General features: G+C 41.9%; 1 protein-coding gene across 16 annotated transcripts in view; it reads right to left on the bottom strand.

Moving 5' to 3' along the window:
- Nucleotides 1–15,006, bottom strand: part of CTDSPL2 (CTD small phosphatase like 2) — a 110,569-nt gene that overhangs the window by 41,421 nt on the left and 54,142 nt on the right. For all 16 annotated transcript variants that reach the window (XR_012414922.1, XR_012414918.1, XR_012414921.1 and 13 more), the window contains 2 exons: nucleotides 3,967–4,105; nucleotides 1,664–1,813 (listed from right to left, as the gene is read on the bottom strand). Coding sequence is in view for 4 of the 16 variants with exons in the window: in XM_005559393.4 (XP_005559450.1) it covers nucleotides 1,664–1,813; nucleotides 3,967–4,105 (289 nt within the window). In the remaining 12 variants the exon portion in view is untranslated. The remainder of the gene's footprint in view (nucleotides 1–1,663; nucleotides 1,814–3,966; nucleotides 4,106–15,006) is intronic.

Genomic DNA, 15,006 nt, shown 5'->3' with positions numbered 1-15,006 from the left:
AATCTGCATCACAAATGTGTCCATTTTCTATTCTCTGATCCTTCCTGTCTTCTCTAATACAAGTAAGGTCTCATCAAGTCTCACAGGAACGACTACAAGTCTACTAATTGTTCTACCTGCCTATGGCCTCTTCAGAATCTAGCGTACACACTATTGCCCAAGTGATCTTTATAAAACATAGATCTGATCATATTATTCACCAATTTAAAAGGCTGCTCTGCCTATGGAGTAGCCATTCTTTATTCCTTTTCTTTCTTTTTCTTTTTTTTTTTTTTTTGAGACAGTGTTTTGCTCTGTCACCCAGGCTGGAGTGCACTGGCGCGATCTCAGCTCACTGCAACCTCCACCTCCCGGGTTCAAGGGATTCTCCTGCCTAGAGCAGCTGGTATGACAGGCGCATGCCACCACACCCAGCTAAGTTTTGTATTTTTCTTTAGTAGAGACGGGTTTCACCATGTTGGTCAGGCTGGTCTTAAACTCCTGACCTCATGATCTGTCTGCCTTGGCCTCCCAAAGTGCTGGGATTACAGGTGTGAGCCACCGTGCCTGGCCTATTCCTTTACTTTCTTAATAAACTTGCTTTCACTTTGGGGGAAAAAAACCCAACAACTTTCAATTATCCCACACTTGAATAAAGTTCATCATCTTATATGTTAGCTCTGTAATATGACTTCCTCATAGCTCTCTTACTGTATCCCTTCTCAAATCCAGTGCTCCATTAATTACAGACTACAAACAGCTCTCAAACACACTGTGCTGTTTTCTGCTGCAAGGCCTCTACTCATGCTGCTCCTTCTACCTGGAATGCCTTTTGCCACTTTTCCAGATTCAGCTTTTCTTTCAAGCCTTTTGTGAGCCACTACCCTCACAACCCAGAAGACAAGGCCAATCCAGTCTTTTACTTTTTTAAGAGACAGGGTCCCACTCAGCTGTCCAAGCATGAGTGCAGTGTTGCAATCATAGCTCACTGTAGCCTCAAACTCCTGGGTTCAAACTGCTGGGTTGAAGCATTCCTCCCACCTCAGTCTCTGGAGTAGCTAGGACTACAGGCATGCATTAACATGCCCGAATAATTTTTACATTTTTTTGTAGAGACAGGGTCTCACTATGTTGCCCAGGCTAGTCTCAAACTCCTGCCCTTGAGCAATTCTCCTGTCTCAGCCTCCCAAAGAGTTCAGATTATAGGCATCAGAAACCACACCCAGCTCCCAAGGAGCTGTATATTATTAATGAGGTGGAAAACAAACATGAGACGTTGACAAAATACGCTAATAAAATCAAAAAGAGCTTTTTAAAAACTATGTATTTTTTTGCTGGGCACGATGGCTCTCATCTGTAATCCCAGCACTTTGGGAGTCTGAGGTGGGGAGATCACCTGAAGGTCAGGAGTTTGAGACCAGCCTGGTCAACATGGTGAAACCCCGTCTCTACCAAAAATACAAAAAAAAATTAGCTGGGCGTGGTGGCAGGCACCTACAGTCCCAGCTACTTGTAAGGCTGAGGAAGAAGTATCGCTTGAACCTGGGAGGCGGAGGTTGCAGTGAGCGGAGATCACGTCACTGCACCCCGGCTTGGGCAACAAAGCGAGACTTCGTCTCAAAAAAACAAAAAAACTATGCATTTTTAAAAAACACCCAAATCACAGTTAACGATTTATACTTACCATTTTTATTTGCTGGTGAAAAAAAGTTGAAGACAGGTGAAAATATGGTCCCCAACAAAGTAGTCCTTGGAGGACTGCCAGAGGAAGGATTATCTTCTAATTTTCCATTTTGTTTTACATGTTGATTTGTCATTTCATAACTACCAGCTTCTAAAAAAGAAATAAGAAAAGAGTCATGATCTAGAAAACACTGACTTTCAGAAATGTGTTATAAATCATTCATTACAGAAATAACTTTTTCCCTCAAAATACTTCACAAAAGCTAATTAATGTTCAGGAGAGCTTATTAAAGAAACACTGAGGTAAATTACTTGTAAGTCAAATGCTCTTTATGTATCAATGTGTTTATAATGCTAACATTTACTGAGTTTTTTCAAAATAGATTTACACCTATAGACTGAAAGGCTTCAAATCAACACAGTATAACACAAAATGAAGAAAATTCTTTGTAAGCAAGCAAACTAGCTCCCACCATCTAAAACACAAATACTTTTATTTTTGTTTGCATTCTGGGATAGTTCTAATTCATAAAACCTTCCCTCACATCTGTTTCTATCTAATGAATGACAGCTAAATGAATAGAGGCAACATAACTCTACTGAAGCAGAAGGCTATATATAGCAGTGTCAAAAATTACTTATGGATACTGAGGCACCATCTCAGAGTGGCTAGGGAGAATAATTTTAAGTTTCCTGTAAATGAAAATGTTCCACAGATCTTTTAAAAATATAAAAGTAAAATCAATCAACTGTTCTAATTAATCATCCTCTGACTTTCCACAACTTTTGATGTCTACAACACTTATTTCCTTCTTTGCTTTGGTTCTTCTAACTTGTTTCTTTCTCTATTTTGTCCCCCTTGTCTTGTCTCAGTCTTTTTCTCCCTCCTGGTTTGTTTTTTCTAACAATAAAGATATATTATTGCACTGGGCAGAGACAAGGGGAGAAATTACAGCTGTGTTTAAGATAGCATTGGTTAAAACAGTACTCCATACTCTAAAGCAGGGGTCCCTAACCCCATACTTGCTGGTACCAGTCCGCAGCCTATTAGGAGGTGCACAAGCATTAACGCCTGAGCTCTGCCTCTACTACCTTATCTGCAGATAAGCTGCTGCATTAGATCCTTTTAGGAACATGAACCCTATTGTGAACTGCACATGCAAGGGATCTAGGTTGTGCGATCCTTATGAGAATCTAATGTCTGATGATCTGAGATGGAACAGTTTATCCTGAAACCATTCTCATCACTGTCAGTGGAAAAACTGTCTTCCACAACACTGGTCCTTGGTGCCAAGAGGTTGGGGACTGCTGCTCTGAAGTGTTATTCTGTATAGCTGTCTCTGCTTTTCCTTAATGTTTTTCTCCTTCTTTTTGACTTTGAGGAGTTTCTCTGCTATACAACAAGGTATTGACAGAGTTTATCAACAGTGGCACTATTGTCATTTCAGTCTGATAATTCTTTGTTTTGAAGAGCTGTCCTGCGTATTGTAGGATGTTTAACATCTCTGACATCCACCTGCTAGACCCTAGTAGCCACCCCTCCACATGTTGTGACAACCAAAAAGGTCTCTAGATATTGACAAATGTCCCTTGGAGGAAAAAAATCACCCCTAGTTGAGACTAAGTGATACAAGTCCCCTCTGAGCTTTTAAGTAGAATAATCTAGGAAGAAATTTGGTACGTATTTCAATTAAATTAAGTCACAATTATTATTGCTTTAAGAAATGAGTTTATTAGATGTCCAAAATATTGACCCACATACATTTTTATGCTAAACAGCACAAAGGTATATAGTTACTCTACCTTTACTTACTTTAATTCAAAGTAAGATTCAAATTAGCACATTTTAATTTCACTTCATGTTACTAATAATACAAAGATTACAAAGTTAAGGCAAAAATTACTCAAAGTAGTTTTGTTTTGTTTTGAGACAGAGTCTCACTCTGTCACCCAGGCTGGAGTGCAGTGGCACAATCTCGGCTTACTGCAACCTCCGCCTCCCAGGTTCCAGTGATTCTCAACCTTCAGCCACCTGAGTAGCTGAGATTACAGGCATGCGCCACCACGCCTGGCTAATTTTTTGTGTGTGATTTTAATAGAGACAGGGTTTCGCCATGTTGGCCAGGCTGGTCTCAAATTCCTGGCCTCAAATGATCCGCCGACCTCGGCCTCCCAAAATGTGAGGATTACAGGCATGAGCCACTGCACTCGGCCACAAAGTAGATTTTTAAAAATAGGTAAGAAATGTGTCAGGTGAGATCTCTGCTTACACCTAAATAAAACAGTATCTAAATATTAACAAACCTCCATTTACTTGACTTTTCCGTCTTACTCGAGATATCTGTTTGTTAGGTTTTTCTCCTGCTCTTGGTGTTGACGTGATCAAATTGTTATCTATATCACGTTCAATTCTACTCCGTTTTGAAGGATTTTCTCTCTCTTCCTTAAGATATAAGAGAAAAAAAACACACTAAGCACAGTCATTCTGCCTTATAGGTTACAATATTAAAATGAAAAAATATGGTATAATATACTTTCCTCTGCTTTTCATATCCAGGAAAAACAAAATGCAATTATAAGTAATACCAAACAGTAGTAGAAAACACAGAAAAATTTTGACAGGGTTGTAAAAGTATGAATGCAATTACAATATACCAATATAATTACAGCATCCCCACAATTCAGATCCCTTCCCCAAGGTCCATTAAGTTTTCCATGCTATCAAAATATTGAAGTATTCAGTGTGCTCTGAATCTTCAAATGCTTCCCCTCATTTTTAGAACTGTCCTAAAGAATACAGATCATTTCCTTAAGCGACTCAGGGTAGGAGAGATAGCCCCACTGAATGTGCTGGCAAGTCACATATTGCCAAAAATAGGGGGTGGGGATAAAGGTGGGGCCTGGCACTGCCACACCCCCACTGCCTACCTCAATTATTTAATTGTCAGAATAAATAGCATAGAGTCTATCCCTTAACAAAGCTATTTGCTGCCTTATATGGGGCAAGTCCACATGACCAGTTTATACTATTCTTGCAGTATTAATGGACTAAAATAGCACACTTTCAGCCATTAGGATGATTTATGTTTCTCTATTTTTTTATATATATATATGTTTTCTAATTTGAAAATTTTGTTTTTTGTTTTTTTTTTTTTGAGACAGAGTTTTTCCTCTGTTGCCCAGGCTGGAGTGCAGTGGCATGATCTTGGCTCACTGCAACCTCAACCTCCTGAGTTCAGGTGATTCTCCTGCCTCAGCCTCCCAAGTAGCTGGGATTACAGGCGCCTGCCACCATGCCCAGCTAATTTTTGTATTTTTAGTAGAGACGAGGTTTCACCATGTTGGCAAGTCTGGTCTTGAACTCTTAACCTCAGGTGATCCACCCGCCTCAGCCTCCCTAAGTGTTAGGATTACAGGCGTGAGCTACCGTGCCCGGCCTCATTTGTAAATTTTTTCTAGAGTCATAGTCATATACATGAGTGATTTTTTTTTTCTTTTTTCTTTTTTGAGACAGAGTCTGACTCTGTCGCCCAGGCTGGAGTGTAGTGGCACGATCTCGCCTCACTGCAACCTCCGTCTCCCTCCCGGGTTCAAGCCATTCTTCTGCCTCAGCCTCCTGAGTAGCTGGGATTACAGGTGTGCACCACCACACCCAGCTAATTTTTGTATTTTTAGTAGAGACAGGGCTTCACCATATTGGTCAGGCTGGCCTCGAACTCCTGACCTCGTGATTCGCCTGCCTCAGCCTCCCAAAGTGCTGGGATTACAGGCATGAGTCACAGCACCTGGCCACATGAGTGACTTTCTAATATTACTATAATACTGCCCTACATAATTCCTTGCTGTTTTAATGAGACTACCTGAAATCTTTTGGTAAGGATTAGATCTTCAAATGTATATATTATATATAATTGGTAAATATAATCAACATTCTTATCTCTACTTTTTTGTATTTAATGTTTTTACCCTACAGCAACTAATAAAATACACTAATAAACATTTTCTAAAAGTTGAACATTGCTGTATTATTTCTGAAACAAAACTTCGCATTGTAAATGGTGAAAATTACAATAGCATACAGTACTGCCTCAGTGATCCACAATAAAATCCTTCAAATTCTGACCATGTACTGTTCTCCTATATTTTAAAATGAGGATCGGGAAGCCTCCTATCACAAACATGGAATCTTCACTATCAAAAAATACAGGAGCTCTCTTTATAAAGTCTTCCAAGAACAGAAATAATACAGCAAAGTTTCAACTACATTAAGTCCTAGTCTCCCCGTGAAATTTCCTAGTACAGCTGCTATAAAATACATACATACATTCCCGAAAACCTTGCATTCTGCAACAATAAAAGAAACAAAGCTTATGGAAAAAATGGGTCCAGAAGGGGAGAGAGGTATGTTGGGGCAGATTAGTTTATGCCCCTGGAACTTTGTAACCATAGCACTAACAAAAACAATGATTGGAGCTGGGCTTGGTGACACACGCCTGTAATCTCAGCTACTTGGGAGACTTAGGTGGGAGCCCAGGAGTTCAAGGCTGCAGGGAGCTATGATTGCACCACTGCACGCCAGCCTGGGCAACAGAGAGAGACTCTGTCTCTAAAACAACGATTGGGACCACGAGAGAAAACTTGGACATCCCTACCCAAGTAAGGCAGCTAAGAGGGCTGGAATGCTACTTCAGGGGATAATAAAGGGTACCAGAAACAATGAAGTAGAAACCGGGGCTTATGGGAGAAGTGAAGTTTAAGCTAGAGGGCTGCTGTTAAGTTGGGCACAAAAGGAAATGCAAACGGCCACATGTGAAGAGTCCCTGCTAGACCAGGGTGCACCTCTCTGGAGAGGGAATGTCTGCTGCAGATTATCACTTTTAATTAAAAATAAAAATAGGCCAGGCGCTGTGGTTGAAGCCTGTAATCCCAGCACTTTGGGAGGCCGAGGCGGGCGGATCACCTGAGGTTGGGAGTTCGAGACCAACCTGACCAACATAGAGAAATCCTGTCTCTACTAAAAATACAAAATGAGCCAGGCATGGTGGCGCATGCCTGTAATCCCAGCCACTTGGGAGGCTGAGGCAGGAGAATCACTTGAACCCGGGAGGTGGAGTTTGTGGTGAACCGAGATAATGCTACTGCACTTCAGTCTGGGCAACAAGAGCAAAACTCCATCTCAAAAAATAAAAATAAAAATAAAAAAACAGGTGAAAGGACTTGTGCCTATGTAGCAGCTGAACTGGAGGCTTTTTACTTTCCTGATGAAGAGAATATCAAGTTCAACTCTAATTATTCAGTTTGTTGTCTGGTTTAGAGGGAAATCATCTACAAACCAATACCTCCGCACCATGTTATTGATACTACACCCCTCTTTACCAATAGTGAGTAGGCTAAATAGTATTGTAGGGGCACCACATATTGTTGCAGAACAGACTATAATGCGGTCACTTGAGAACACATTCAAATACTTCAGGTTACATGTCTAAAATGGAAGAGGAAGCTTATTAAGGTCAAGACTAAAATTCTTCAGTCACTGACAGTAAAATCCTACTCTTCAGAATAATTCATTGAAATGCCTGATGATCCAATCCTTTCCCCCCCGCTACCCCCAGTAGAGACAGGGTCTTGCTATGTTGTCCAGACTGGTCTTGAACTCCCAGCGCCAAGCAATCCTCCTGCCTCAGCCTCCCAAACTGTTGGGATTACAGGCATGAGCCATGGTGCCCAGCATGATGATCCAATTCTGAAAGACAATTTGTCACCCAATCCTAGTCTTTTGTGAACATTCAACTGTAAAATTTGGGTATACTTTGAACATGGTAGGATTTTTTTTTTTTTTTTTCAGACGGAGTCTCGCTCTGTAGCCCAGGCTGGAGTGCAGTGGCCGGATCTCAGCTCACTGCAAGCTCCGCCTCCCAGGTTTACGCCATTCTCCTGCCTCAGCCTCCCGAGTAGCTGGGACTACAGGCGCCCGCCACCTCGCCCGGCTAGTTTTTTGTATTTTTTAGTAGAGACCGGGTTTCACGGTGTTCGCCAGGATGGTCTCGATCTCCTGACCTCGTGATCCGCCCATCTCGGCCTCCCATAGTGCTGGGATTACAGGCTTGGGTAGGATTTTTTAGAAGAAGAAAAGGAACTAGGAAAGACAGTTTCTACAATACTATATAAGTTGTTTCACTAAATACAATAATCCTACAATGTCTTCTCTAAAATCTGCATTTTTCTTTTTTTTTTTCTTTTCAAGGAGGCAGGGTATCTTTCTGTCGCCCATGCTGAAGTGTAGTAGCACAATCATGGCTCACTACAGCCTCAAACTCCTAGGCTCAAGCATTCTTCCTGCCTCAGCCTCTGAAGCAGCTAGGAATACAGACACATACCAACATGCCCTGTTAATGTTTTTATTTTTTGTAGAGATAGGGTCTCGCTATGTTAACCAGGCTGGTCTCAAACTCCTAGCCTCAAGCTATCCTTCCACCTCAGTGCAAAATTTGTATTTTTCGAAGTTGTCTCTAAGATAGGTAATTAAGGGGAAAATCGTGGGAAGGTGGTGTTCTTAAATATATGAATCTCCATGTAAATACAGAGAACTGAAGAGGCAAGAAAAACCCATAAGCAACATTTACAACAAAACCAGAAGACAAGGTATCCCCCATAAACTCAAAAACGCAAGCAGATGAAGACAAACCAACAAGCACAATAACTAAATGTCCGTATACACCAGTGCAAAGGAAAACAGAACTAAGCAACAAGTGAGGTGGCACACCTGAGAACAGAAGCCCCAAATACCTAACACGTAGGTAGTCACTGGAAACCACAGCGGACCACTTTGAGAATAGCAAATTAAATAAGGGGGAGGGGAGTTGGGGAGCTGCTGTCCAATCCAATAGCATAACGGGTCTATGGCTAGAGTTGAAATGACAGGAACAGTCTGCTCCTATGAACTCTTGAAACTGACCAACTATGGCCCCCTTCTAGAACAAGTTTCCATACTCAGGGGGAAGTACTGGGAGTGGAATCAAATGTGAGGAGGGCAGGCACAGAAGAGAGAAAAGAAAGAGAAATCCCAAATAAACACGTGGTAGAAACACAAGACAAAACTCAAAAAACATCACTAATATTTTAAAAACTACATAAAAACAAAATTTGTTCAAAAAGATACCCTGAACTACACAACTTTCTGAAAATTCAGAAAAACTAATTTCACATAAAAATGAGCAAGAAAGTGCAGATATCAAATCCCACACAAAACTATTATAATTAAACATACATGGAGCAGAATAATACCTCTATAAAGAACACATGTCAGAAAAACATGCACAGGGAAAAGAAAAAAATGATAATCTTCTATTTCAAAATCAGATAAAATACATTAAGAAAACATGAGGCCGGTGTGGAGGCTCACGCCTGTAATTCTAGCACTGTGGGAGGTTGAGGCAGGAGGATCACTTGAGGCCAGGAGTTTGAGATCAGCTTGGGCAACATAGCAAGATCCCATTTCTACACAAAAATTTAAAAATCAGCCAATCGTGGTGGCATGTGCCTATAGTCCCAGCAACTCAAAAGGCTGAGGCAAGAGGATCACTTGAGCACAGGAGTTTGAGACTGCAGTGAGCCATGATCATGCCACTGCACTCCAACCTGGGTAACAGGGCAAGATTCTGTCTCAAAAAAAAAAAAAAAAAAAAAAAGGAAAGAAAATATGAGACATACAGCAGAGGAAGAAAAACTCAGAAACTAAGAGACAGAATAAAACAATTCAAAAATTTTTATAAATCATTTTGGAAATAAAGACTACACTACAAGGGGCCCGAGAGAGTAAACAAAGATTATACCTTTAAAAGAAAGAGGGTAACATTTTGTTTTTTTGAGAGCCACGGTCTCATTAAGTTGCCCAAACTGGTCTCAAATTCCCAGGTTCAAGCAATCCTCCCACCTCAGCCTCCTGAGTAGCCAGGACTATAGCTGTTGGCCCCCACACAAGGCAAGGGAGAAAACTGCCTTTTTTTTTTTTTTTTTTTTTTTTTTTTTTAAAGAAATGAAGACAGACATAAAAAGAAATGAAGAAAGTGTAAAAGCCAGGAGTGGCATGTCAGTTCAAGACACGTTTTATTATTTTTTATTTCTTTTTGAGACAGAGTCTCACTCTGCCACTTAGGCTGGAGTGCAGTCAGTGGCTCGGCCTCCTGGGTTCAAGCAATTCTCCTGCCTCAGCCTCCCAAGTAGCTGGGATTACACGTGCCTGCCACCATACCCAGCTAATTTTTGTATTATTAGTAGAGACGGAGTTTCGCCGTGTTGGTCAGGCTGGTCTTGAACTCCTGACCTGAAGTGATCTGCCTGCCTTGGCCTCCCAAAGTTCTGAGATTACAGGCCTGAGCCACCACGCCCAGCTCAATCTAAGAGATATTCTAAATTTAACAACTTTAAAAAAGAAGAAAAATTATATTATAAAACATTTGACAGAAACGCTTTTCATGTTGAAAGAAAATAGAATAACATTTGATGTAACCAAGAAAAAATGTGAGTTAAGGATTTTATATCCAGCAAAACTGATTTTCAAGCAGATAGGGCACTGTTATCAACATGCAAAAGCTCAGAATATGGTTCCCATGAGTCTTTGTCTTCTCAGACAGAGTTTTGCTCTTCTCACCCAGGCTGAAGTGCAGCGGCACAATCTCAGCTCACTGCAACCTCCACCTCCCGGGTTCAAGAGATTTTCCTGCCTCAGCCTCCAGAGTAGCTGGGATTACAGGTGCCTGCCACCACGCCGGGGAAATTTTTGTATTCTTTTTTTCAGTAGAGACGGGGTTTCACCATATTGGCCAGGCTGGTCTCGAACTCCTGACCTCATGTGATCTGCCAGCCTCAGCCTCCCAAAAGTGCTGGGATTACAGGCATCAGCCACTGCACTCAACCCCATTAATCTTTTCCAAGGAATTCACTACAAAAATAAGCTTCAGACAATGAAGCTAAGACTAAGCATAAACATTAAGCACATCAAACGGATGGAGAACCTGTAGAACTAAGACAAATTTGAATAAAGGATAGCATGTAATGAGTATGTGCTCAAAAAATGTAGATATAAAACTAAGAAAATTGGTGAGAGATACATACTAAATGAAGTTCTGCAGGTATCCGATAAACAGTACCAGATAAAATCCTAAATGCATTAAGGAGTGAACACTATAATGGAAAATATGTGAATACATATAAAAAGATCTTTGTGTTAAGTACTTTTTTTTTCTTTCTTTCTTTTTTTTTTTTTTTGAGACGGAGTCTCGCTCTGTCGCCCGGGCTGGAGTGCAGTGGCCGGATCTCAGCTCACTGCAAGCTCCGCCTCCCGGGTTTACGCCATTCTCCTGCCTCAGCCTCCCGAATAGCTGGGACTACAGGCGCCCGCCACCTCGCCCGGCTAGTTTTTTGTATTTTTTTTTAGTAGAGACGGGGTTTCACCATGTTAGCCAGGATGGTCTCGATCTCCTGACCTCGTGATCCGCCCGCCTCGGCCTCCCAGAGTGCTGGGATTACAGGCTTGAGCCACCGCGCCCGGCCAAGTACTTTTTTTTTCTTAGATTAAGTTTCGCTCTTGTTGCCCAGGCTGGAGTGCAATGGCACAATCTCGGCTCACTGCAACCTCCGCCTCCCTGGTTCAAGCCATTCTCCTGCCTCAGCCTCCCAAGTAGCTGGGATTACAGGCATGTGTCACCACGCCCAGCTAATTTTTTGTATTTTTAGTAGAAACAGGGTTTCTCCATGTTGGTCAGGCTGGTCTCGAACTCCCGACCTCAGGTGATGTGCCCATCGTGGCCTCTCAAAGTGGTGGGATTACAGGCATGAGCCACCGCGCCTGGCAAGTACTTTTTTTTTTTTTTTTTTTTAAAAGACAGGGTCTTGCCCTGTCACCAAGGCTGGAGTGCAATGGCTCAATCTTAGCTAACTGCAGCCCCAACCTCCCAGGCTCAAGTCATTCTTCTACCTCAGCCTCCCAAGTAGCTGAGACTACAGGCACACACCACCAAGTCCAACTAATTAAAAACAATTTTTTTTTTTTTTTTGAGATGGAGTCTCGCTCTGTCATCCAGGATGGAGTACGGTGGTGCAATCTCAGCTCACTGTCAGCTACGCCTCCTGGGTTCATGCCATTCTCCAGCCTCAGCCTCCCGAGTAGCTAGGACTACAGGTGCCCACCACCACGCCCGGCTAATGTTTTGTATTTTTAGTAGAGACAGGGTTTCACCATGTTAGCCAGGATGGTCTTGATATCCTGACCTCGTGATCCGCCCGCCTCGGCCTCCCAAAGTGCTGGGATCACAGGTATGAGCCAAAGTGCTGTGATTACAGGCGTGAGCTACCGTGCCCAGCAAAAAACAAAATTTTTTTGTAGAGACGGGGTTTTGCTATGTTGCCCAGGCTGGTCTGGAACTCCTGAGATCAAGTGATCCACCCACCTTGGCCTCCCAAAGTGCTGGGATCACAGGTATGAGCCACTGCGCCTGGCCCCCTTTTCCCTGCTTTTTATTAAAGACAGGGTCTTGCTCTGTCACTCAGGCTACAGTGCAGTGGCACAATCTCACCTCACTGCAGCCTTTGTCTTGTGGGATCAAGTGATCCTCCCACCTCAGCCTCTGAAGTAGCTGGGACTACAGGTGTGTAGCACCACACTCAACTAATTTGTTTTTTTAAATTTTTTGAAAAGACGAGGTCTCATTATTTGCCCAGGTTAGTCTCGAAAGCCTGGGCTCAAGCGATCCTTTCACCACAGCCTTCCAATCCCAGGATTAAAGGCTTAAGCCACAGTGCCCAACCTTGTGTGGGGCACTTCTACTGTGCTCTTACTAATTGTCTAGTTATACCTGCTATAATCTCTGTAACTTCATTATGATTTAGTAAATTATTATTTTGCAATTTCAAAATTTTTCTATATAAAGTAATGCATCACATAACAACTGGAATATGTTTTGAGAAAAGCATCTTTAGCGATTCCATCATTGTACAATCATACCGTGTACTTACACAAACCAAGATGATATTATCTACCACACACCTATTGCTCCTAGGCAACCCACCCGCTCAGCATGCTACTGTACTGAATACTGTAGGGAATTATAACAAAATGTTAAGTACTCATGTACCTAAACACAAAAAAAAGTACAGTAAAAATATGGTATTATAACCTTATGAGACCATAAGGTGGTCCATGCTGACCTAAACATCATTATGTGGCACATGACTGTATATATACACATATGTGAAAACACAGGAAGAGTACTCTTCTGGTTTTGCTTTGCAATAATATATTTATTTAAAATACATTTATTTCTAAATTTTAAGTTTTACATAAAAGTTATTTCAGAATTTAGTAATATTTTAAAATAAAATTTGTGGCCAGGCACGGTGGCTCATGCCTGTAATCCCAACACTTTGGAAGGCCGAGGCGGGTGGATCACAAGGTCAAGAGATCAAGACCATCCTGGCTAACACAGTGAAACCCCGTCTCTACTAAAAAATACCAAAAATTAGCTGGGCGTGGTGGCGGGTGCCTGCAGTCCCAGCTACTCGGGAGGCTGAGGCAGGAGAATGGTGTGAACCCAGGAGGCGGAGCTGGCAGTGAGCCGAGATCATGCCACTGCACTCCAGCCTGGGCGACAGAGCAAAGACTCCGTCTCAAAAAATAATAATAATAAAAAAAGTAACTTTTTAATACTTAATAATGAATCATTAGATAAAAACAGGGAGGTTAGAAGAGCTGTGATTTCAATCTATTGCTGCACTGCTGAAAAATAAGAAACTGACATATCAGGATTCTCTGACTCACAATGCAGTAAATCTATTCCAGAGACTCTAGATGCAATTGTAAATAAGAAATGAAAGCATGATAAAGATATCTTCCTTTTGGCCGCATAAGGTTGTCTTATTACATCTTACGTAATAAAACATACTTAAATAGATGAGACATATTTAAATGGTGACAATTTAGTATACTGTCATTTGAGAATCATTCAGAGTTTTTTAAAAAGGAATTTAGTATTTTAAATATATACATAATGAGTTCTTTAAAAGCAAAAAATGGTTACAGTTTTTCAAACTAAAAATGAAAAATCCTCTGAAGAATCTTAAAGAGTAAGTTATACTGCATTGGTTGAAAAGGGGTAAACAATATCAGAGAGATAGATCTTTGCATAGTAGATAGTGCTGAAAGTCTGCTAGATAAAAAGTCAATAAAAGAAACACGCGCTCCCACTTTCCAATGCTAAGTAAAATCCACTGAATGAAATATTTATCTGCAAACATAAAAAAATAAGTATTATCTAGTATGTAGAGAATTGTACTTCTGTGCCTTATTAATGTGGCCGGACTTGGTATTTTGCCTGCATGTATTTATTTGATACCAGCACCAACTAATTATCAAAGATTTTTGTTACTGTGAATGCATGGTAACAAACACAAGTGGTGAATCTATTGGTTGACTGATTGATTGATTGTCTTTCAGTCCATTCTGGAACAACTTGTGTTAACATTTGTGCTAGCTATGCAAGATCAACGGTGTATATAGTAACTGGCACCTTAAGACAAATCAAGGCACTGAAACCCAATAGTCATTGTATTCTTTTTTTTTTTTTGAGATGGAGTCACCCAGGCTGGAGTGCAATGGCACGATCTTGGCTCACAGCAACCTCCACCTCCCGGGTTCAAGTAATTCTCCTGCCTCAGCCTCCCGAGTAGCTGGGATGACAGGTGTGTGCCACCACACCTGGGTAATTTTTATATTTTTAGTAGAGGTGGAGTTTCACTATGTTGGCCAGGCTGGTCTCGATCTCTTGACCTCAGGTGATCCACCTGTGTCAGCCTCCCAAAGTGCTGGAATTACAGGCGTGAGCCACCAAGCCCGGCCCCTCTCTTCTTTTTTAAAACAAAGACAGAGTCTCACTCTGTCACCCAGGCTGGAGTGCAGTGGCCGGATCTCAGCTCACTGCAAGCTCCGCCTCCCGGGTTCACACCATTCTCCTGCCTCAGCCTCCCGAGTAGCTGGGACTACAGGCGCCCGCCACCTCGCCCAGCTAGTTTTTTGTATTTTTTTAGTAGAGACGGGGTTTCACCGTGTTAGCCAGGATGGTCTCGATCTCCTGACCTCGTGATCCACCCGTCTTGACCTCCCAAAGTGCTGGGATTACAGGCTTGAGCCACCGCTCCCGGCCCCTCTCTTCTTTTTTAAAACAAAGACAGAGTCTCACTCTGTCACCCAGGCTGGAGTGCAGTGGTGTGATCTCAGCTTACTGCAACCACCGCCTCCCGGGTTCAAGCGATCGCCCGCCTCAGCCTCCTGAGTAGCAGGGACTACAGATG

The sequence above is a fragment of the Macaca fascicularis genome, chromosome 7 (assembly GCF_037993035.2).
Source record: "Macaca fascicularis isolate 582-1 chromosome 7, T2T-MFA8v1.1".
Lineage (NCBI taxonomy): Eukaryota > Metazoa > Chordata > Mammalia > Primates > Cercopithecidae > Macaca > Macaca fascicularis.
Note: the sequence above shows the minus strand (reverse complement) of the source record. Positions and strands in the feature narration are given on the sequence as shown.